Below are 25,828 nucleotides of genomic sequence, written 5' to 3' on the forward strand. Positions count from 1 at the left end.
CTATTCTCCTCCCCCACCTTCCCCACACCTCCCCTCAAGGATGGGTCAGAGGCAAACACAGAAGCACTTCTCAGGGGAGAATGTCTTGTCCTTGACTCCATTGTCAAACTCATCCTTGAGGAGAAGTGAAAAGGGATGTACTTATGCAGTGACAAGGCGTCTCTTTTGTGAACGTGGAAGGATGGTGGAAAGTTGGAGGCATTTTTATATCATAGATACTGAATTATTTGTTATGCTGTCATTCACTTCTCATTGCACAATCCTATCTGATGAGCATAATTTGAGACAGAAGATAGAATATAATTTCTTGGCCTTATCCAGGATTGGCAAACCTAAATGCCTACAGAAACCAGGAATATTTGGTAAATGAAACAGCAGATGAGAGATAAGGGTGTCTGGAGACCCAGGAAGCAGCAGGGACTCAAAAGTGCATGCCTCATTTATTTTATTTTATTTTATTTTATTTTAAGTTTATGTATTTATTTTGAAGGGGGCAGGGGAGGAGCAGAGAGAGAGGGAGAGAGAGAATCCCAAGCAGACTCTTCATTCTCAATGCAGAGCCTGACACGGGACTCGATCTCATGAACTTTGAGATCATGACCTGAGCCGAAACCGAGAGTCAGATGCTTAATCAACCAAGCCACCCACTTAAAAATGGCATGGCATGCCTCACTTAAAAATGGCAGCTGCTACTCAGCTCTGGCTGATTTGTTACCACGGGGGAATGGGGGACCAGTGCAGCCAGATCACCTGATTTGTTTTCAAAAAGTGAAAAATACAGATTTGTATATGAAGTTGCCTGACTCTGCTGTGCATCTTGACAAAACACATCACTGGCCTGCAGACCACTTCTTGCTTGGTGATCAGAGTTTATTGGAAAAACTACACTGAATTTTTCAATTTAGTCTTGAGCCGCTTTTTAAAAATCTGGAGAAGGAGAGGGACGTCAAAGAGGCATTCTTAAATCCTTCAGGGCTAAACTTCTCAGCTCCCGGCTGCATAGCAGGCAAACTATGGAGCAGGGCTGAGGATGCAGAGTGAATGTCACGGATTCTCCATTGATTTCTTCTGCAGAGGGAGGGAGCCACACCCTGAACTGATCCTAGGCTTGGGCCGTTAAGCTCTTCAGGGCATTCAAAGAAAGGTCAAAAGGAGGACCTTCAGAGACCTTCAGAGAGCTGAAGGTCAACTCTATTCACTCCTCTTAAGTCAGGGTCAAGATTTAATGCATGGAAATCTACCCACCTGAAGGAAAGGTGAGATTATAGACTGGCCAGGTTTTAGCGTACCTTCATGGACCAAAATTCCTAGGGGTTATACTCCCAAGAAGGCCAAAGGTCCAGTCCGAGGGGGTCCAGACTTCTAACTCTCTCTTCTCCCTTTTGGCAGTTAGGCCTGATAGCCTCTCAGAGAAGAGTCAGAGCAATTGTCTGGGCTGCTCCCTGAAAGAAAGAGGTCAGAGGTTCTAGCTCCAGCCCAGTTTCGGTTACTCTGGAGCAAGAGAGCCAAGACTGAAGTATGGGTTTGGAAGGGAGGCCTGAATGCCTAACCCACTTAGGCTAAAGGGGTTCTCGAGGGGAGAATGGCTCACCAGACCTCAGCACTGGGGTGCTAAGCAGCAGCTTCACGTTGGGTGTTCATTGCCCCGTCAGTGGCCTCTATATTTCCCTCTGGCCTCTTGGGGAGAAGCCAAGAGCTACCTGAACAAGGGACAGGATGGGGTCAGGGCCTAAGGTCTAGAATCCTAGCCAAATGCCAATTTTTTCTTACTCCTATTCACATTTCTATCTATTTATAGGAGAAACTCCTCTCGGGGCTCAAGAGGCAAAAAAGCTGAGCTTCTCTTGAAGAGTTAGTGGTCTTCTCTTAAAGAAACTATTAAACTTCACATTTCTGGAGTCTGTCCCTCATCCCATTCTGTTAAGATCTCTCTGCTTCCTGGTTCTATTTACCATAGGATGTGCTGTTTCTCCTAATGGTAACCCACTGTTTGTGGAACATCTACTATGGGTCTGTTCTGGCCTCAACACCTTACAGAAATGCCCAAGGTAGGTATTATTTATTGCTCCTAGTCGGCAGAAGTACAGAGAGCTGAGCCTCAGAAAGGTTAGACAATTTGCCCACAACTAATAAACGACAGAACTAGAATCTAAGCCCAATCTACTGGGCTCCAAAGCTTGTAGTGTGACTCTTAGGGCTATGATTATTAATAACAATAGCTAACACTGACAGAGTCCTTACTATGTGCCAAGCACTGTGCAGAGGGCTTTACGTGTTTTATCTCATTTAACTTATAGATTACTTTTTAAAGCGGGATTATTATCTCCACTTTACAGATGAGGAAATTGAGTCTTCAAGAGATGAAGAGACTTGTCCAAAGTCACACAGTTAGAAAGCAGCAGAGCTGGGCTGCAAACCTTGGGCAGTTCAATAGCAGTAACCATGCTCCCAATTATTAAACCTGCTGTCCTTGGTGTCCTGCCATTTTCAAACAACATGGGCATGCTCACATCATCATCCAAATACTCAATTAAAACACTGCACAGGGCAGAGACTTTACCTGGGCTGACAATGGTCCATGCAATAACTGGTAATTGTTTGGACAATCATCAACCCATCTAATGGTGCCCTCAGGTTGAACTGGTATAGGAGAGGGGAGAAGAAATTGCAGATTTATGGCAGTACAGGAAAAGTATCCAGAGGACCAAACCTGAGATTGGTCCCCTCTTTCCTAACTTCAGGCCTACCCCAGGTCTCTTTTTTTTCTAGACTTGGCTCTAGTCCTCCCCCTGCCCATTCACATGATAATTACCCGGGTCTTAGAGGTACTGGAGCCCCCAAGTTGAGCCTCAGATAATCCTTCCACTTTTGTCAAGCAACTGGAAGTTTTCCCACTTCCAGGGGCAATAAGGGACTTTGCGGTTTACTGGCCAAGGTTTGGGGTAGAGGCCAAAGAGGGCCTTTGTCTGAGTCGCCCAGAGGAGGCTTATTCCCGGGCTCTGACAATAAAGGAAACTGGTGATCCAGGGAGCATTCCTGTTTCTTGGGAGACTTTTCTTCAGGAGTATCAGGATTTGCCTTTTCACAATCTCTTTTCATTCATCTTGCCCTCCTTGGAACCAGCCATCCTGCATTTGACAGTAATGAGGATGGAGGGATGTGGCTCTGTCTCTTTAGAAAACTGGGCAATTAAATTTTCCTTAATGAAGTTCTTTTCTTTCTCCAGCAGTATCATTTCTGTTGTGGACTTGAATGAATTTTCTATAAATTCTTTTAAACACAAGTGAAAGTATCTTAATATTCATAAGCCTAAACCTAACTGTTGCATGTATTTTTCTATCTTTGATAGCTATTCCAGAACTTGCTTTGAATGCCTCCTGTGTGGCAGGCACTAAGCACAAGAATTCGGGAATGAATAAAACAAGGCCCCTGCACTCAATGATCTCACAGGGAGACAGACACATAAACAACTCCGCGGTAATAGCAGCATGTCCAGGGGAGGAGCTAGGCAAAAATAGAAATAATTAACATTGCTGCAGCACTCCAGAGTTTACTTTCTCACACACCACCTCATTTGATCCTCGCAGCAACTAGCCTTTAAGGTAGATAACGCCCTCATTTCACAGATGCGGAAGCAAGGATGCAGAATAGAGACGTGCCTTGCTCAAAAAACAGATCAGAAAAGGGAAATCAGGCCTCACAACTCTAAACCCCATATTCTGGACAAGTACCATGATGGCTCCTGATATAAACCCACTAAATTAAATGGTTGGGCTTAACTACTCCACCCCTATTCCCATCACTTAGAATTTTGACAGAGCAGGAACAAACACCTTCCACTTCCCCTGGGGAATAACCCAGTAAAGTAGTATATTTCATTTCAGCCATCATTCTTACAATATATAAGGAACACACGAAGTTGAGCATTACTTAAATATCTGTTGCAGGTGTCTGTCTTCTTTTCTTTCCCTCTTTCTTTTTATAGTTCAGCTGATGTCTGAGCATCAGCATCATAAAATTCCTTACTTATTGTCAACTTTGTGGGTTTTTTTAATTAGAAAAGTAATCATGCTCATTATTTTAGAAATCAATCAAAATGGAAGAATATAAGGAAAAAAGGTCTCCTTCCCACCATTCCCTGTCACTACCACCCTGCCCCCACCTCTGACCTACATTCCATTCCTAGTCCCCAAGAGTAAACAGCATCACAAATCAGTAAAAACTATCAGACTCTTTTTATACACACCTAATACTTAGGGCACACCTAAGACACATATTTTTTTATTAAAAAAACAGGGTTACATTACACAGACACACACACACACACTGGGGGTCCATGGTTTTCTTTCTCATTCACACAGTCTACATAATTACTAAATGTTCTTTTGCCTTCAAAAAAAGATACAAAGACAGTCAAATGGATGAGTTTATTACAGTTCAGATGCAAAAATTCAAGTTCATAAAACCTGGGGCACTTTAAAAATGCAGGTTCCCAGGCCCCACCCCAGTCCCCAGAGATTCTAATTCAATAGGTCTGAGATAAGACCCCAGAATCTGAATTTGTTATAAATTCCTCCCTCATGATCCTGATGCAGGTGGCCCAGGAGTCACATTGGTAAAAACTGTGTAGTAGTCAAAGAAAGCCCTGCCTGAGACTTACTTCCAGCTGCCCATGATGGCAACTCCACCTGCACTCATGGTTTCTTAGTGCTGCCCCACCTTCCTCTCCTTTCCAACCAGCTGCACTTACTAAGTGCTTCATCTGTAGGCATGGGTTCCCTGTCCAGGACTCTGAATGCTGGTGACCCTCTTACTGATTTAGCTAACATTTTCATTTATCAGTAAATGCTCCTGTATACCAAGCAGTGTGCTGATATGTGTTACTTCAACTAATTCTCTCTCTCTCTCTCTCTCTCTCTCTCTCTCTCTCTCTCTCTGTCACACACACACACACACACACACACACACACACACACACACACACACACGTGAGATATTATCATCCATTTTCCAAGTCAAAACTGGTGATATATCTTCCCCATTCTTCTCCTCTTTTTTTGGATAAGAAAAGACTTATCCAAGGTCATTCAGCTGATAAGCTATAAGGCAAAATTCAGACCCACGTCTGCGTGGTTCCACCCAAAGCATGATCCCCATCTTTTTCCACAGTCCACTTACTTGTCTCACCTTCCTTCTGTGGCTTTAGCATAACTTGCTCAACCAGAATGGATTTCGGCCCTCTTCAGTTGAGCCCTGGCTTTAATTTCCCCTTAATAGCACTTATCCCACAATTGTATTTACCATCTTGAGTATAACTACTACTGCCTTCCTTTTCTGGAAACATTTTTGTCTTTTATACCAGGAATTGTATGTTTCTCTTACAAGTACCACTTCCTGACTCCTTCAATATTTTGATGGTTTCTGACTCTTCTCTAAAGGGAAAGATGGTGCTGTCTAGATCCCAAATACCTCAAGGAACGACAGTGATGACATAAGCTTGGCCAATACAGTACAGCTCTGTAGATCAATATCAGAAATCACCTACAGTATTTTCAACTATGTATTCCCACTTGCTTCAGGTCCCCCCAGGAGCTCTGTACCACCCTGTCATAACACTCAACATTTTTGCCATTACAGGTTAAAATCTGTCTTCCCTGCAGAATTATAAAGTCTATGAGGACAAGGAACACAGTAGGAACTCAATTAATGTCTGTTAAGCTAAATCAAAGTGAATTGGCCCACCACATTCTCAACATTTCTTTCCCCCATTCCCAACAGCGCAACAATTCTGTGTTTCTGGCGAAGAGCAGTAGAGCCTCTGCCATTTTTGGCACAGGGTCTTCATGGCAAATTTATGCCAAGTATGAGATCCAGCAAGTCAGAGATATTCAGGGTAGGGCCTAAGCAGGAGGGTCATGCCCAGACTAAAGCCCTGAATTAGCTGAGGGTCAAGAGACAAACAAACCCCAAAGACCATAACCTAGCAAAAGGTCAGGAGCCAGGGTAGAAGGTCAAGGCATTCCCAGTTACCAGGTGTCAGAAGCCAGGGAGAAACTGCTCTGCCTCGGTTTCCTCAAGAGGATATATCTTTGGGAGATCCAAAGCATACTGTCTGGGAGGCCACCGATAAAAATAAAGACACTGTAAAGTAAAAAGTAATGCAATGGCCAACTCCACTTACAAATGCCCTATCCAGATGACAGCTGGAGAGCAGCCATGTTGCTCAGCCAGTTTGCATTCTTTCGTACAAATAAAATCAGAGAAGTGACACCTACTCTTTTGTGTCCCTGAAGGTGGCTCAGGTGTTTCATTGCTAAGGGTCCTCTCATGTCACCTCCCTCTGTGTCTCTCTCATTCCTTTTAAGGCACTCTAAGCTCTAGAAAGTGCCCCTACAGAGCTGTCACCTCCCAGGGTGCTCCCATCTCTGAGTGAGAGCTATACCCGCCTACAGGAATTCAGGCCTTTCTGTCTGACAAAGAGTCAGAAAACTTACTAATCTAAAATACACTGTATTCTGAAATAGCCTCACTGACCATCAGAAATAAGAGGAAAGCAGGTTATCACTGTTGGAAGCAGACCGGCAATCAGGAATTCCTGCAAGTACTACCGATGACCAGGGACACTGGCAGAGAGCAATGAGGAAAGGGGGACCAAAGGAAATGTACCAGCAGGGAAGGGTCACCTGCTGTTGAGGCTAAATTCTTTGCCCTAGACAACACTCTCCTTTTAATATTTCCTGCCAAAGGCAGGAACTGCTGCCCGGGTACCGACAGGGAAGTGAGACTCTAGGGGACCAGGAAGGGGGAAAATTTTAGCTACAAGTGGCTAGGACAGATGTGGGGAGGGAGGAGTGGTTCTTGATGAGTCAACTCAGTTCCCCCCAATTTTATACAAATCCAGTGGGACAGAAACAGTAACACAAGCCAATCCCCACAACAAAATGGTTCCTAACAAACCAATCCCTTGCTCTAAAGGACCATCACAACATGTGGAAGGTTATGCTTATTGATTGATGTTTGTACTTGACAAAGTCTATTTATTTTTAGGCCATACGCTATTTTAAGCTCTAAGCCTGGGATGATTTGCCTATCAGCTTTTTTATAACTTTTTTATAACTTTTCATTAAAGATCTGTGATCCCATATTTTTGAGATACATATATATATATATACATATATATACACACACATATATATATATGTGTATATATATATATATATATATGTGTGTGTATATATATGTATATATATAGCAGATTTGGTAAATAGAGATATGAAGTCTGGAAGATAATAATACACTGAATGTTTATAGTGCTGGCTCAGGAAGTGGCTTCTAAATTCTTTTTTTCTTCTTTTTTATATTTTTCTATATTTAAGAAACTTTTAAAATAACATGTATTATATCCATAATGAGAAAAAAATGTAATAAAAAAAGTAAGACTCTCACCCAGGGCACCCGGGTGGCTCATTTGGTTAGGCATCCAACTCTTGGTTTCAGCTCAGGTCAGGATCTCACAGTTTCAGGAGGTCGAGCCTCGTATCAGGCTCGGGATCCTCTCTCTCCCCCACTCCCTGCTGCTCCTCCACTTGTGCTATCTCTATCTCTCTCAAAATAAATAAACAAACAAAAAACCAAACCTAAAACAAAAAAAAGAAGAAGACTCTATTCCACCATCTCCAAGGTCAAAGACTCATGGTTATCCAGTGGTTAGAAAGGAACTTGAAGCTCTTGTCCTTACCACCCATAGTCCATTCCATCTACTCTGGATTTCAGCCATGTCAACCTTCTCAACATTTCCCAAGTACCCAGGCCTTTTCATAACCCCCATGCCTTTGCACATGCTGTTCTCTCTTTAAACATGCCTTTTACCACCAGCTGTGCTTCTATCCATCCTTCAAAACCCTACCATGAAGTCCTTTCTTCTGTAAGAACTTCTCCAGCTCTCCGGGGCAAAGCTGTCAACTTTCACTCTCAGTTTTCAAAGCGTGTATGGTTCCAGCACTGTCCTGATAGTTCTTATACTTACTATAATCAATTAATCTATTCTTGTAACTACCTTTCCCAGAAAACACCAAGACAGGGATGGGGACTACATTTTATCCATTTTTGTATCCCCATTTCAGACACAAACCAGGATCTCAATTAACAGAAAAGACTGGATTCCCTGCAAGACCCCTGCAAGTGGCCACCTGGTCCCTCTACTTCATTCCCTTGAATGAGTTGGGCAGCTCTGCACAGATACAATTGTCTGTTCTTTGGATTCTTCATCTTCCTGAATTACCTTCCAGTAAGGGCTGGGGGAAAGCCTAGATCAGCTTCATTTTGTTCCTCTAAACTGCAATCCCCAGCACAATCCTAGGTACCCTGAAGTAGAACATTTATATGTGCTTGTGTGCAAAGTCCATCATTCATTCACTCAACCAATAGTATGATCACCTAGTATATACTAAGGGCCGTTCTGGGTGCTAACAAAACACAAATGGACAGGAGAAGAAGCAAAAGTCTTGTTCTTACACACCTTCAATTCTGGTAAAGAGAAGAAATAAACAAGGGAAATATCATATGGCCATAAGTACTCTGCTGAGAACTCAAGTCAGCTAATCCAAGTTACTTCACAGCTATTTACGGTTGGGTGGTCAGGAAGTGACACGAGAGCTGAAAGCTGAATCCTAAGAAGGAGCCAGCCATGTGACAATCTAGGGAAAGAGGTTCTAGAAAGAGGGAAAAGCTATGTGCAAAGGCCCAAAGTGGGTTACAAGCTTGGACTGTGGAGAGGTAGGAGGGCCAAGGTGGGCAGAACATGGCTTTGTAGGCCTAGCCAGTGATTTGGATTCGACTCTTATGCAAATGAGATGCTACTGGAGGGTTTGCAATCAGGAGAGTAACCTGGTTAGATTTAAATTGTGTAGGGATTACTGCTAGCTGCTGTACAGAGAACAGGTTACTGGGATAAGAGAAGCAAGGAGACCAGTTAGGTCAGTAGCTTTCAACTGAGGCCTCTTTTGCACGTGCCCCCCCCTCCGCCCCCTCCCCCGGCCCCTTCCTCCACCCCCCTACCCCAGGAACCTTCACATCGTCTGGAGGCATTTTTTGGTGTCACAGCTTGGGGGAGGGAAGGAGGTGCTACAGACTTCTAACAACTAACAGGCCTCAAACAACACATGTTGTGCAGGACAGGTCCCATAACAAAAACTAATCCAATTCCAAATGTCAGTAGTGCAGAGGTGGAGAAACTTTGAGTTAGAAGGATGTTGCCATGGTCCCAGCAAGAGGTGATGGTAGTCTGGGCCAGGATGGTGCAGGTGGAAAAGAAAGGAAATTCACTACAATATCTTGAAATACTGAAGGGTTTTCTTCCATATTTCCTTAAGAGCTTCTGGACCAGATTCAGGCAAGGAGGGCTCCCTGTGTTCATTGCCTCAGGGATAATGCAGAGAAGGAGTCAATTCTTGGCTTTTGACTTTCAAAATAGCTTTGAGGGAATGTGTGATGACAAAGAGCCAGGATACCACCCCCAATAACCTCCTTTCCCCTTCCCAACTCTACACGTGGATAAAGATTTCCAGGAGTCAGTAAAGCAAAGTGTATGTAGATTTTTATGGATCTATAAGAAAATAGCCTGCACCCTGCCTCACCCCAAACAAGCCCAAGGAAAGAGGGTGATGAGGGAACCCCCCACACACATTTGCAGAATCTGGGAACAGACAGGAGCTGGGCTGTTTCCCCAGGCAGAGCTCTAGGGAGGCACTGGAGGGGAATCAAGTGTGGGGCCTGGCAAGACAGGCCTGAGACAAATGTCCAGAGACGCTCACAGCCCAGCATGGTATGTGAGAACCAGGATGGCTCCCAGTGCTTGCAAACAGCACAGAAGGTCTAAAGAGAGATACACAGGAAAGAGTCTCGAGATTGGGAACAAAGAAGGATCGATCACTGGCATAGACAGACCACTGACGACCCAAAGGGAAGGAGGCTATCTCAGTTGCCAAAATAGATTGATGATAACCACAACAGATGTCACTTGGCACTGCCTTAGTCCCCTGGACCTTGGGGCACAACCCCGAAGAAAACAGGAGGAACCCCAAATGGACTTAGATTTATGTCTGCCACCCTCAGCAAAAGAGAGATGAGAAATGGAAATCAAGTTACAGAGAAATAAAGAAAAACCTAGTTCTCATACACCTGAATTTGTGGCTGAGATCTGTTCACTCTGAGGCGCATGGGCTACGGGCTTTCGTGCATTCCTCTGCATCATCATCGCCTGGCATTGACCGTACAATCCCACAGGCAGTGCTGAGGTCCATTCAAGGCACCTTGAACACAGCCTGCAGCCGAGTGCATCCCCTTACTGTCACACACAGACACAGGCACACGCCATGCATATTGATCAGGGGCAAGCTGTCGCCAAATTACCATTTAAATCAATGGTTGAGCGCTCTGTAATTGGAGATGTCAAAACCCACATTTTCTAAGTGACCTCAAAACACCACATCAATATCACTTAGCTGAGCTGAATACGCATTTGTTTTACCTCTTCCCCTCTTCAAACTGCCCTCAGAGAAAAGTATAAAAATTAGCGAACTGGGCAAAAGGCAAAAAGAGAAAGAATGTGGATAATCCACAAATTGTGAATTTCAAAATGTAATCTCAGGAATATAGTCTTGTGCGATTTTCCATGAGAAACATCTACAAGATGGAATAAGTTTAAGAAAAGTTCATGGCCCCTTCTTGGTGATTCACACTTAACATGTTCAAGGTTCCCAGAAGTCCTGTGGGAGGGACGCTGGGTGGCTGGTTCTGTTAAGCATCTAACTCTTGACTCCAGCTGAGGTCATGATCTCACAGTTCCAGGTTCGTGAGTTGGAGCCCCTGTTGGATGCTGCATGGAGCCTGCTTGAAATTCTCTCTCTTCCACCTCCCCCCACCAAAAAAAAGAAGTCCTGTGGGAAACAAGCCTATTCAACTCAGTTTATGTTAGAACTCCCAAGACCCATTTGACCACATAACTGTTTTTCCCACCTAACGCCTCTTGACATCCAATTTCGTAGAATACATCTCAGGGAACACTACTCCAAACATAAATTGGCCTAATGATTATATGAATTAAGAGAAAAGAGCCAAAATCCCACTCCTGGACAGCCAAGATATTTTATAAACACCAACAAGCCATCAGGAATGAATCATTTGCAAGTGAAATCAAGCCCAGAACACCACTTGCTGGGTCCTGTGTTAGGCCAGAGGTTCCAAAACTCAGCACCTTGAAGAAGTCGACCTCTGTCCCTTCCTGGCAGTGACAAGGACAGGACCCATCTTCTAAATGAGCCTAACCTCACCTCCTCCTGACCCTCTTATCCTTACTCTTATATCTTTGCCTCATCCCATTCTCCAAGGTACCACTCAGCTCTACCTCCCAGGCAACCACCACCGGTTGGCCTTACACCACCCACCGGAGCAATCCAACTTCATATGTTTCTTGATCACCATCTAGATGCCAGGCATGAGCATACAGCAATGCACCGATCAGAGAGAGCTTTCCTCCTCACGGAAATATGGTCTCGAAGTGTCTCTACACCAGAACCCTTCTCTGAACATTAGTTTCCACATCTGGAGGATGAGGGAAGAAAAGTGGGGGAGTTGGACTCCCCTCCCTAGTGGAGGGGACTAGAAGACCCCTCAAATTTCCAGTCCTATATTTTCCAGTTGATGGAGACAGATATGGCAGCCTCAGTCAAGTCTACAGAAGTGTCTTTGGTGGGCACTTTGCCAAAGGTGACTCCATGGGATGGGTGTGAAGGATCTGACACAGTTGGTGGCATCCAGGAAGAACCAGGAAAAGTCGGATTAGAAGGGGAGTTGAAGTTTCAGGAACAGTAGGAAGTCAGAGATGAAGACCCATCTCAGAGTGGTCTCCCCAGGAAAGAGACCCCTGGGTTTCAGAGCCACATTGCTATGACACGGCTTTCACCTCACTGTACAACTGGAAGTCAGGAAGGCTCTGTGTAAACCCTAACTCTACCACTGTTCCCTGTGCAATCTGATGCAACTTATTTCATTTATTTCTCCGAATGATAGAGGTTTTAGTCTATAAAATGGGAATAATAATGACTACCTCTGAGAAGTACTGAGATCACAAAATCAGATACTGTGTATATGACTGAGACCCGGAACTAAATAAAAATCAATTACCTCCCATGCCTAAGTAAAGTTATATAGCCTAAAGCATGGCTTGTAACAGTCACTGAATGAATGAGTGAGTAAATGAATGAATGAGTGATTGAGGTTTCTAGAAAGGAAAGGTTGTCTTTAATAAACTCTGGTGGTAAAAACTCCAAAAATGGCCAATATAGACCTCTAGATCTACAGATTTCCCCAAACTGCAAAAAGCCTGGAATGCAGTATTCCCAACCACACCCTACTATGACTGTAGCAAACACCACCTCATTAAACATTTCTCTTGCTTTGAACACATAAGCCTTCACCAAATCTCCACTAATAAATCAGGGACAAACAAGGAACTTCAGTAAACTATGGAGAATGTTTCCTTTATCAATAAAACCCCTACTTTTTAAAAATGTTCATTATTTTTGAGAGAGAGAGAAACAGAGCATGAGTAGGGAAGGGGCAGAGAGAGAGGGAGACACAGAATCGGAAGCAGGCTCCAGGCTCCGAGCTATCAGCACAGAACCGGATGCGGGGCTCGAATTCACGAGCTGTGGGATCATGACCTGAGCCAAAGTCCGATGCTTAACTGACTGAGCCACCCAGGTGCCCCAATCCTCTACTTTCAATGGAACAAAAAGTATAGGTGCTGTCATAGATTGTGTCTCCCCCTCCAAATTTGTATGTTGAAGCCCTAACCCACAATGTGACAATGTGGTGGTATCTGGAGGTAGATGAGGCCTTTGGGCGATAATTAGGTTTAGTTGAAGGTCATGAGGGAGAGGCCCTCATGATGGGATCAGAGCCCTTAAAGAAGAGGAAGACAGACAGCCCTCTCTCTCCCTCTCTCTCTCTCCACGCTGAGCAAAGGCCATGTGAGCATACGGTGAGAGGACAGCCATCTACAACACTAGGAACTGAATCTGTTGGTACCTTGATCTTGGACTTCCACTCCAGAACTGTAAAAATAAATGTCTGTGGTTTAAGCACCCAGTTCACAGTATTTTGTTATGGGAGCCCAAGCAGACTAAGACACATGTCAAGGAAAATAACTAAGTTAGCTAAAAGTTGTTCAGAGTAAAACTTCTCATTAGTAACATACCGGCCACTCTCTCAGCCTATCTTGTGTCAACCACACTGGCGAAACAAAACGACCATGAGCACAGATCTGAGGGAATCACTAATTTTGCCTAGGAGAGTTGGAAGAAGGTGTCATTTTGGCAGCCACTGAACGACGGTCAGGAGTTGCCCAGACAAAGAAAGGGTGGAGGAAGGGGGACATTTTAAACAGAACAAAGGCACAAATGGCAATAGATGTGAAGGTTCCAGGAAGGGATTCTGAGGATTCAGAGACAAGGGATTGGCCTCATGTGGTTTTAAGAGCACAGGCCTAATATAGAGAAAACAACTAAAGATAAAACAGGAAAACTGGCTGAGGCTCCATCACCAAGACCTTTTATGGACTTCAACTTACAGGCCAGAAGTTGCAAAGCGGTGGGTTGTGAGCTGAAACTGTCCTACTGATGAGTTTGTTCAGGCAGCATAGTGTTTCTTAAAAATTTGAGTTACATTTGGGGCTCCTGGGTGGCTCAGTCAGTTAAGCGCCAACTCTTGATTTTGGCTCAGGTCATGATCTCGCAGTTTGTGAGTTCGAGCACCCCGTGAGGCTCTGCACTGGCGATGCAGAACCTGCTTGGGATTCTTTCTCTCCCACTCTCTCTGCCCCTACACCGCTCACACTCTCTCTTAAAAACAAACATTAAAAAATATTTTTTAAAAATTTGAGTTGCATGTAAAACTCAGGAGATTTTCAGGGCACCTGAGTGGCTCAGTCAGTTAAGCATCCGACTTCAGCACAGATCATAATCTCACAGTTCATGAGTTCAAGCCCCGCGTCAGGCTCTGTGCTGACAGCTCAGAGCTTGGAGCCTGCTTTGGATTCTGTGTCTCCCTCTCTCTCTGCCCCTCCTCCACTGGCACTCTGTCTCTCTGTCTGTCTCTCTCAAAAATAAATAAACATTAAAGAAAAATATTTTTTAAATCAGGAGATTTTCATCATGGCCTAGGATCTGGCAAACGAGTCCCAGATATGACATGAAAAGCATGAGAATAAATAATCTGAATTTCATAAACATAAATATTTTGTGCTTCAAAGGGCACCATCGAAAAAGGGAAAGCATAACTCACAGAATGGAGGAAAATATTTGCAAATCTTATATCTGATAATGGACTTGTATCCAGAATAAAGAACTCTTATAGCTCAAAAAAGGAACCCTCATACACTGTTGGTGGGAATGTAAATTGGTGTAGCCACTGTGGAATACAGTATGTTGGTTCCTCAAAAAATTAAAATAGAAATACCATATGATCCAGCAATTCCACTGCTGGGTATTTACCCAAAGAAAATAAAAACACAAATTTGAAAAGATATATGCACCCTTAGGTGTATTGCAGCATTATTTACAACAGCCAATATGAAAGCAACCTAAGTGTCCATGGATAGATAGATGAATGGATAAAGAAGATGTGATGTGTTTATGTATGTATGTGTGAGTGTGTGTGGATCGAGAGAGAGAGAGAGAGAGAGAGAGAGAGACAGAGACAGAGAGAGAGAGGAATATTACTTGGCCATAAAAAAGAATGAGATCTTGCCATTTGTGACAACATGGATGAACCTAGAGGGTATTATGCTAAGTACAGTAAGTCAGACAGAGAAAGACAAATACCACCTGATCTAACTTGTATGTGGAATCTAAAAAACAGAACAAATGAACAAATAAAAACCAGAACAGACCCATAAATACACAAAACAAAATGATGGCTGTCAGAGGGAGAGGGGTAGTGGGATGAGTAAAATTGGTGAAGGAAGTGGGAGATATAGGCCTCCAGTTATGGGATGAGTAAGTCACGGGGATGAAAGGCACAGCATAGGGAATACAGTCAATGATATTATAATAGCATTGTATGGTGACAGATGGTAGCTACACTTGTGAGCACAAAGTAACATATAGAGTTGTATCAGTACTATACACCTGAAACTAATGTAACATTGTGTGTCAAATATCCTTCAATTTAAAAAAGAATTTACAGCTCAAAAATAAAAAAGACATCCCAATTTTTTAATGTTTTTAACATTTTTAAAAACTTAAAAATAAAAATGAGGAGATTTTGTTTTAAAATCCAGATGCCCTTGAAACACTAAAAGAACTGACCAGTCTGGGCTCACATCCTGCCTGGCACTGAGACTGGAGCTGAGCAGAGGCTTACGCCTCTAGGTGAGCCTTAATCAGCCACAGTCCCCACTACTCCTCAATATCTCTCCCAGCCAGCATACTTTCCTCATTGAAGCCTATTGAGAGTAGTGAGGGTTCCTAAAGTTCTCGTCCATTCACTCAATGCCATACTCTCTTTAAGACTAAACTCATTCTCGGGGCATCTGGGTGGCTCAGTGGGTTAAGTGACCGACTTGGGCTCAGGTCATGATCTCCCGGTCTGTGAGTTTGAGCCCATGTCAGGCTCTGTGCTGACAGCTATGCAGAGCCTGCAGCCTGCAGCCTACTTCAGATCTGTGTGTGTGTCTCTCTCTGCCCCTCCCCTGCTCATGCTCTGGCTCTGTCTCTCAAAAATAAGTAAATGTTAAAAAAAATTTTTTTAAAAAGACTAAACTCATTCTCGGGGCAGCTGGGTGGCTCAGTCAGTTAATCATCTGACTTCGGCTCAGGTCATGAGTTCAAGCCCCCATTGGGCTCTGTGTTGACAGCTCAGAGCCTGGAGCAAGCTTGAGATTCTGTGTTTCTGTCCCTCTCTGCCCCTCCCCCCGCTCATGCTTGCTCTCTCTCTCTCTCTCTCTCTCTCTCTCTCTCTTTCTCAAAAGTAAATAAACACTAAAAAAAAAATAAAAAATAAAGACTAAACTCATTCTGGTGCTCAATTGGGAGTTTTTGTGTTCTGAGTTTCTGTTTTTGTTTTTTCCATTTCCTTCACCGATTTTATCACCATATTTCAAGAAAACTCTTAGAAAGCCAAGAATGTATCATATACTCTGCATCTCTCACAACACCCAGCAAAAGACTAAGAAGAAAGTAGATAATCAATGTTTACTGAATGAATGCATAAATGAATGAGTAAATAAACACTTCTCTGTGATCTTCTTCAAAATCTGCCCTTCTTCCCCCAAATTCTAGACTTTTGCTATTAAGAAGATGGCCTAAATGACTATGGATGTATAATTAAAAACCAAAACAAAACACTAAAGTCAATCACTGTTTCTATTTCAATTTTCTATTAGGTTGAAATGGAAATGGGAACTCTAGATAAATGCAGAATAGATCATTATGTCTGACAGCAAGATGAATGAGAGCCCAGGGCACTGAGAACTCTGGCAAATAAGATTACCAAACACTATCGGTGATCTTTGAGGGAACTGTGAAAAACAGGATAAGTGCCAAAATGCTGGAGATGGGCAAATGTTCTGATTTTCAAAAGGGGAAGAAGTTAGAGCTTGCCATTTCCAGACTAGAGAATGTGATGTCACTCTCAAGCAAAGTGCTTGAACAGATTCATAAAGGGACACTTGCAAGCACCTCAGACAGGAAATAGAGTCCATCTGGGGCCAGCACAGGGTCACCAAGAACAACTCATATTAAATTCATTTCATTTTCTTCTCTCTGACAAAGATCCTAATAACATAGTGGATTGGAGAAATATAGCATATAAAATAAATATGGTACAGTGAAGGAGTGGGCAGTGAAAAGGACTAATTCAATCCTTGGGCTATATTAATAGAAGCAATACATGCAGCATAAAGGAGGTGATAGTTGTTTTTCTTTCTCTGATCACATCAAAAGCCTCTCATATAGAACTTAGAAACACTCATTTTTCTTTTTTTTTTTTTTTTACTGTTTATTTTTGAGAGAGAGAGAGAGAGAGAGACAGAGAGAGAACAAGTGGGGGAGGGGCAGAGAGAGAGAGACACACAGGATCTGAAACAGGCTCCAGGCTCTGGGCTGTCAGCATAGAGTCTGATATGGGGTTCGAACTCAGTAACAGCAAGATCATGACCGAGGCTGAAGTGGGACACTTAACAGACTGAGCCACCCAGGCGCCCCTAGAACTTAGAAACACTCTTAAAGGGGGTACCTGGGTGGCTCAGTCAGTTAAGCGTCTGACTTCAGCTCAGGTCATGATCTCACAGTTCCTGAGTTCAAGCCCCAAGTCGGGCTCTGTGCTGACAGCTCAGAGTCTGGAGCATGCTTCAGATCTGTGTCTCTCCCTCTCTCTCTCTCTCTCTGCCCCTCCCTGTTCATGCTCTGTCTCTCTCTCTCTCAAAAATAAATAATAAGACATTAAAAAAAATGTTTTAAATAAATAAATAAAGTAAAATAAAAGCATAAAGCTCTCATCTAGACAGTATTCTCAAGGGCACCATAACCACCATCACCCTTTCATCTACTGCCCTCACAGAGGTGGTAGACCGACTATCACAAATCATCTTACTTGGCCAGCTTCACTCATTTATTGTGTCTGTCAAGCACCCAAAGGCACATGGGAGTTTGTAACCAGGATACAGTAAATCCAAAGGAAAGTGAAGATGATTAAGCAGTAGATAAGCATCTTATGTGAGTAAATGAGGATAATCATAGTGGGGCGATGATCAGAGTCTCTAACATCCAATGGGCAGTCATGGGGAAGAAGCATGTCTTGTTCTATGAACCCCCAAGGAGAAGATACTATAGAACCAATAGATGAATATAAAAACCACTTACAGCAGCCAGGGCTATCAAAGGTAGAATATGTGGACTTGGGAGGTGATGAGTTCCCCATCACTGGACATGTACAAGCACATGGTATACTACTGCATTGCAAATATATAATCAAAGGGATTCAGGTAACTGATGAGGCAAGAGAAGGCATGGATCTGATATTTCTTTTACAATAGGAAAAAAAAGAGTGTTAAAACATTCTCCTCAGGTCAATAAATTCTTCAAAAAGAGATAAAAGAGAGTAAGTCAACAAAGAACTCAATATCATTTTTAAAAACCAAAAATGCCCCTCACTAAATTCACAGAGGACCAAATCTATCTAAGTAGGCGAAGGGTTTGCACCAAACTGGTCAAATGATACCCAGGGAGAAAGGAAACAGGCTTCAGGCGTTATTTTTGGTGATTGGTCAAACATTCTTCAGAGGCAAGCAACAAAGGCAAGGGATAAAAGTAAGAGGGTAAACAATGGAACGATCAAGAGACAGCCAGTCCCCACCACAAAACCGCCATCTGCCACTGACATCAATCCTTCAAGGGCCAGCCTCAGGCAAACAATGCAATGGGAAAGAAGACCAGCTACCTTCACATTTCTGGCCTTGTGACCTTGGGCACGTCACTCAACCTGACAAGGCCTCAGTTTCCTCATCTCTAAAGCTGAGCTCATTCATACAAACACTTTCCGTACATTGTGTAGGCCAAGAGTAGTGATGTTTGGGAGTGAGCCAGACAGAGAAACTGTAGAGCCCTGTGCGTACATCATCAGGAATTATGATGATGATTAACAAACAGAATTTTGAAAGGAAAAGATTCCAGACGGTTTCAGGCACAGCAACGTCCTGGCCTAAGTCATGTGGGTGTCAATTCTAAAGGAATAAAATTCAACTCCTTTAACCAGAATGTAGAGACCCTTAGGGTCTGGAAGAGACAAGATCATCTGGACAAATTTCCTGCCGGAAATGCATGACCTTGGACTTGCTAAGTAGTTGTTAAAATAAAGGTGAAAGGTAAAAAAGTAAAAGAATCAGCCAGAGCAATAAATGCTTCATTGATCCTCAAGCCAAGTTCATGGGCCCTGTGGCAGTGATCCAAAAACAAGACGAGCGTATTTCCTACCAAGACAATGCTAACAAAAACCTCAAACTGTCCAAAACTCAGCATTCGCTTCTCTAGTACGGCATTTTTCATGAGAACCTCAGTTAAAAAGAACTATAATACTCAGCCAAATTCATCTTACAAAACATAAACTCCCTAAAAAGTGTGTATGCAAAGGCCGAAACTGGACTTTTGTATTGATGCAGCCGGGTGAGTTCAAATCTCTGACCAGTAAAGGGCCTGTGACTAAATTTTCAGCAAGGCTGAAACATCCTAAGTCAGTTTGCCACACTGAGCTGAAACCTACAGAATGTTTTCAGCTCCCTTTGCCCTGGGGTCTACCCCCAGAGGTGATTAGCATGCCGGGTCTGACCAGGACTAGAAGACACAAGAGGGTTGGCGAGACTGGAAAAAAAACAAAACAAAACAAAAAACAAAAAAAAAACAAAGCCCTCCCCTGTTGGCCGCTCCCCTCCCAAAGGTTCCCAAGCATCGGGAGCGTGTGCAGCAGCTGTGGATGTCAGGCCCCTGCCGCTCCCGGGGAGACTTCCTGGGTCACTGAGTCTGGAGCTGCAGAAGCACCTAAAAGCAGGTGGGGCAGCCTCAGGTCACCTGAGCCCCAAATAATCAACTTGCTCAAACAGTCCACCCACGATCTCAAGAGCAGGCGTCAGTATCCATTGAAGATGCATTTTGTCTTTAGTCTTTCTGTAGGAGACCACAAACACACCCTGTGTCGCAGCAAGGAGATCCAGGACCAGAAAGAAAACAGACACTAAGAGACGCAGGCCCAGGCTTCCCTCAGGGTCTGTCCTCGGAGAAAGGGTGAGTATGGAGCTTTTAGATTTTCCTTGCCAAAACTGAGCCTAGAACTCATGAAGGTGGGAGAACCCCCTCTGGCGTGAACCAGGATTCTGCCTGCATTTGTCTATGCGACTGTGTCCGGTTCCCTATTTCGCCTTGCTAGTGCGGATTTAGGGAGCAGTTTCTGAGAGGAGCGTGCACCCCGTGGCCCCAAAGCTGGAACAGGCAGCCAGAGGTCATCCCACCCTGCTGCCAGGCTTCCTCTAGCGCTACGGAAGCCAGGCAGCTCCTACCAGCCGAAACGGCACACTAAGCTGTTGGCTTTGAATGAAGGCTGATGACCCTACACGCTAGCAGGCAGACGGGCGGTGATTGGGGCTGCACACTGCGAGAGAATACATTTTCTGCACCGAGCTCCCTCTTTATGCCTAAATGCCTGCATTAGTTTGGATCAATATGCCCCATAACAGTTAATCCATGGCAACCCAGGCCAGCCGAGAGACACTGACAAAGAAGTGCAACCCAGGGATGCTGCTTCTGTGTGCACATGCATGTGAATTCCAGCCCAGAGAAAGGGGCAAGGGAAAGCAACAAGAAACCAAAAAGAAGAAAGAAAAATAAAAGCAGATAGTAAAAAAATCATATTAAGGGGCTTTCAGCATGGGAGGGGGGAAGAGGCAGTGACTGTCAAAATGGCCTTAGAGTGACATGTCACGGCCAAGATGATGGAGTATCCACGACACTCCTAAAGCCGGGCGTAGGATCCTCCTCACACACCTGCAATGCAGTGATTGCTGCCCATTCTATAATCCACACTCCCAGAGCCAGGGCTCTCTGCAGTTGAAACCAGTCTGGACTTGTGCGGCTGCCACTGTTCCTACTCACAATAAGATTATTGATGCATAACAACATTTCGTGATGGCAGGGAGGAAAAAGGGTAAAAGAAAGCCAGAGCAAGAGAAAAAGGAAAAGGGGAGGGGAAGCATGACTCCCCAGCCCGCATCTCACCTTTTATTTGGGCTTCATATTCAGCAATGATCTCTTTGTCTTTCTTGAACTTAGTTTGAGATGACATCTTCCAACGTGGCCAAAGGCACTGACAGGCTGTTTGATTTATTTCTCTTTTTCTTCCCCAGTCCTCTCTCAAGCCCTGGTAATCACTCGGCTCTAGTCGATTTCACAGGGTTTAGGGACTAATCTCTTTTACTCGGCTGCAGAGCCAGCGGGGAGAAAAATGCCTCTCGTTCTGGGAGGAAAATTCTCTTTACTTGCCGAAAAAAATGTCTCTAGTAGCTTGGTCTGGTCAGCTCCTCTTGCAAAAGAAGAACTACCGCCCCTAGGAGCACAGTAACCTGCCCCAGATTTTCAAGATTTTTCTTCCACAAAAATAATAACTGAGAGCAATCACACACACATGCACACAAACACACTCACGCGTGCACTCTCGCACTCAACCGACACACACACAGTCGTGATGCACACACACACAGTCGTGATGCACACGCACACATACACACACACACTCTCACTCACTCACTCACACCCGCTCACCCACCCACCCACACACACACACACATACACACACACATCCACAGAGGCGCGGCGCCTCCTTGCTTGTGCAGTCAGTCTCCGGCTGGCTTTCGAAGGCTCTGCTAAGGAGATGGTCAGGTTGCCAGAGGGCCGGTCATCTCGCATCCTCCCTCCCTTCGGCGCCTCTGGTCTGATGTACAGTGAGGATCAAAGCCAGAAGAGCGAGATGGAAGTTCTCCTGCTGCAAGGCTTAAGCTCCGGTGAACCACGGCTGGACTGCTCGCCCTGCAGGGCTGGCTGAGCGCTCCCCCACCCACCTCGTCACCAAGCTCCACCTCCCGGATTTTATAACAACTGACACATTGTAGCCTACAGGAGAGCAGAACTCATTGCAAGCAGAAAGGGGAAGAAATGCTCACAAAAGGGAAGGCAGCAGGAAAAAGAATCGGGTTGGAAAGGCCTGAGAGGCCCCTGCAAACTCCATTAGCAATCGTGTTAGGAATTTTTCTTCCAAAAACTTCAAAAGTCTCACCTTTTCTTTGCACCCTGCAGTTTAATTTCTCAAAGCAATGGCTATGTGACAGTTTGTTACTCTGTAGGGATTGTCTCGCAGAGGGGAGAGGCTGACCCATGTAGGCAAGCTCTTTAATATTTGTTGAGCAATTGTGGGGTGGCAGGGACAATGCCAGGCATTTCAGACATGCAGCTTTGCAAAGCTGTTGAGAGCAGGCATGCTAGAAACACCCAGCTGCTTCACTGTCTCTTAGAGCTTTAGCCAAATCAATAACTCATTGAGCCTCAGTTTCCTCACCAATGAAATGGGCTCTCTTTAGGGCTCTTTAATTCATTCTTTCAACAAATATTTATTGAAAGCTTACCATAGGTCAGGCATTATTCTGGATACAGGGATACAGCAAGAGTCAAAATAGGCACAGACATTTAAAAAAAAAAAAATCCCTGTCCTCCTGGAGCAGCTCCAGGGTCTCCACTTGACACAACTCTGGGAAATCCCCACCACTCACGTTAATATTCTCAGTAATGGTAGAACCCAGAATGCACTGTGAATCGTGCCTCCTGGAGTCACACGAGGCAAGAGGCCCGGGAAGGGGAAGATGAATAAACAAAATGAGTAAATTATACTATAATGTAAAGAAGGTAAGTGCTATTGGGGAAGAAAATATTGTAGGGTAAAGGACTTCAAAACTGAGGGAGCTCTTGGGAGGATCAAATAAAAATGTAGAGCTAAGCTTAGCACAGTGCTGGGCACATAGTAAACACTCAATAAATGGTAGCAATTATTATTACCCCATGATATCCCCCACAAAGAAACCTAACAACATAGTATAAGTATCCCTGTTTCACAGATGATGGAAGAGAAGCACAGATACGGGAAGTGACTTACCCAAGGTCACCAGCATATCAAAAAATAGGCTATCTGACACCAGATTTTGACCATGCAAATGCTCAAATAGCCTGCATTCTACTAGAGAGATTAAACCCATTTCAGGAGCACCAGGGTGGCTGTCGGTTGAGCGTCCAACTCTTGATTTTGGCTCAGGTCATGATCTCACAGTTCGTGGGATTGAGCCTTGCTTCAGGCTCTGCACTGACAGCACAGAACCTGCTTGGGATTCCCTCTCTCCCTCCCTCTCTCTCTCTCTCTTTCTCTCTGCCCCTCCTCACCCCACACACACACACTCTCTCTCAAAATAAATGAATAAACATTTAAAAAAAAAACATTTCAGATGCACTTAGGTAGAAAAGATTTGTTCTCTAAAAATAAAATCAAGCACTGTAGGGTTGCTGACCACAGGAATTACACATATTAAGAGTGTCCTTAATATGTATTATCCCCCAAGTTTGGTATTTTCACAAATTTCTCAAAACAGTCTTACATTTGCCCATTACATTTTATATAATAAATGATTGGATTTGGGTTCAGAAATGAATCCATTCCAGTCCATTGAGGTTTCCCAGAGAGGGTGGCAGTTGCAGTGGGTCTCCTCAGACAGGCATGAGGCCCAGAGGTTGTAGGGGGAGGTCGGGAAGAGACAGGATATTCCTATGGAGCAAACAGTATGAGCTAAGCCTGCAGATGCAGAGACATAGGATCTGCCTGGAGAGAGCACATGGGAAAGTGCAGACGGTGAACCACAGGGCTTATTACAGCTTCATGTCCAGAGACAGGAGGTCGCAGAGTTCACAAATACTATCCCCCAACCTGTGCCATCACCCCCCTGCCTCACCCTTCCCATGGGCTTGCTCAGGCCTTCTGAGGTTCCCCTCTGGACCACTTTAAAAGAGTGAAAGCCACACATGTTACCTGAAAAAGATGTGCTCAGAGATTAGCATCCCTGCCTCAAGACTAACCCTTGAAGGAAGATCAGAGTTAAGTACTGCGCATCTTGGGACATGAGAGACAGGATTCCCTCCCTGGCTCTGCCACGGCAGTTCTGAGAACTAGCCCAAATGACTTAACCTGCTGTTGCTAGTTGGAGGCAGGAACTAGTGAATGTCAGCCATTCTCGCCATTACTAAAATTTCGAGTCCACAGATATTTCTGGGAGACCCAAGTGCAGGCACTGAGCCACAGAAACATCATAAAAGGCTTTATGAAACTGAAGTGAGGTATGGTATAGGGCCACATGCTGAGCGGCAAAAGAAGCTGGATTTTGGTGTGAGACAGATGGCGATTAAAATTCCAGTTCTGCTGCTTACCAGCGTGGGGCTGGCCCTGAGTACCTTCTGTGCCTTCGCTGAGCCTCACTCCCGTTTCCTCGCCTGTAAAATGGTGGATCCAACGTGATTATGAACTTAGAGTGCCTGGCACATGGCAGAGGTCCCACAGATGTTATTTCTTTTTCAGGGCCCAACCCCCCAGGGCCTAGGATCAGAGCTGGGGCTCCACAGATCCCCCCTCCGCGCCCCGGGTTAGGAACCGGGAGAGAAAAAAAAGAAGAAAAGGGTCCCCAGGGCCTAGCATCAGAGCTGGGGCTCCACAGATTCCACCCCACCCCCCCCACCCCGTCAGGAACCGGAAGAGAAAAAAAAGAAGAAAAGGGTTATGTCCCCTGCAAATACATCACCACACACAGTGAACCCACATCATCCAGAATCTTCCTTCCCCAAGAAGAGGTAGTATGACTGGGGCAGACCCCCTGGGACAATGTACTCCACTTCCTCCTTCCGATCCTCACCATGGCTCACAGGCCCTTCTGTGACACTCCCCTCCACGTAGCCACCTCTTCCTTGCCATGAGAACGAAGTGCCAGGCCTGATGACTACCCTTCACAAGGTAGTAACAGAACTCACACTTTTCCCAAAAATAAGTGTGCTATGTGGTGGGCAACAGGGCTACACCATGTAATCTGATCTGTGCCACCCCCAAGGATGGGAGTACCTACTGAAAGGGTATATTCCATTTACCTTGGGCTCATTTCCTAAATTCGTTTAGGTATTCCTGAATGATACTAATAGCTAGTATTTATTGAGCCCTCATTCTATCCAGGCACTGGGCCAAGTACTTTATTTAGATTTTATCACTGACTTCTTGCTGCAACCCAATGGGTCAGGTTCTGTAATCATCCTTGTTTTACAGAGAGGGAAACAGAGGCAGAAAGCAATGAAGCAATTCCAAGATCACACAACTAGCTACCACCTGAATCGCATTCAAACCCAGAGTCTGACCGTTATCAGGGCCCAAGGACCTGATCGGCATACAATTCTATACCAGAGCAATCATCGTAGGAATAACTGCTGTCAAGTATTGACTTTTTTTTTTCAATCAATACAGTGCTCAACCTAAAGTTTGCTATTAAAAAAAGAATTTAGGTGTAAAAACTTAAGGAAGGGGCACCTGGGCGGCTCTGTCAGTTAAGCATCCAACTTCGGCTCAGGTCATTATTTCATGGTTCATGGGTTCAAGCCCCACATTGCTCTCTGTGCTGACAGCTCAGAGCCTGCAGCCTGTTTCGGATTCTGTGTCTCCCTCTCTCTCTGCCCCTCCCTCACTTGTGCTCTGCCTCTCTCTGTCTCTCAAAAATAAATAAACGTTTAAAAAAAATTTTTTAATGTAAAACAAATAAGGAAAACATATCAAAAATGGCCATTGATGAGGCTTAAATTACAATTAAGAGCTGATTAACACAAAACCCACTAAACTGATTTCTTTTCCTAGTAGGAAAAAAAAATTTTTTTTAAAGATTCTACTTGAAGGAAGAATGACCAGAAAAGTTTTGGGTTTAAGGCATTTTTTTTTGGTCAAATATGAAAACTCCCCAAGATAACTAATAAGAGTTGATATCTTCTGTGACATTCCCCAAATGCTACCAATTACTTCATCCTTGACTGGCTCAGGAACTAATTCTGCCCTTCAGTCCCTGCTCAGCAGAATGGAAGCAACAACAGAACTCAGCTAGTTAGTGCCAGAATCGCATACAAATTAACAGTGACAATGACAACAAGCCATGCGTGTATATACTGGT

General features: G+C 44.3%; 1 protein-coding gene across 4 annotated transcripts in view; it reads right to left on the reverse strand.

Moving 5' to 3' along the window:
• The window catches only part of SRGAP3 (SLIT-ROBO Rho GTPase activating protein 3), a 261,377-nt gene extending 240,112 nt beyond the window's left edge, over nucleotides 1-21,265 (reverse strand). For all 4 annotated transcript variants that reach the window (XM_015545247.2, XM_007075517.3, XM_042979459.1 and 1 more), the window contains exon 1: nucleotides 20,823-21,265. In XM_015545247.2, coding sequence (XP_015400733.2) covers nucleotides 20,823-20,889 — 67 coding nt within the window. In that variant the 5' untranslated portion in view covers nucleotides 20,890-21,265. The remainder of the gene's footprint in view (nucleotides 1-20,822) is intronic.
• Between the last annotated feature and the right edge of the window lie 4,563 nt (nucleotides 21,266-25,828).

Source organism: Panthera tigris, chromosome A2 (assembly GCF_018350195.1).
Source record: "Panthera tigris isolate Pti1 chromosome A2, P.tigris_Pti1_mat1.1, whole genome shotgun sequence".
Lineage (NCBI taxonomy): Eukaryota > Metazoa > Chordata > Mammalia > Carnivora > Felidae > Panthera > Panthera tigris.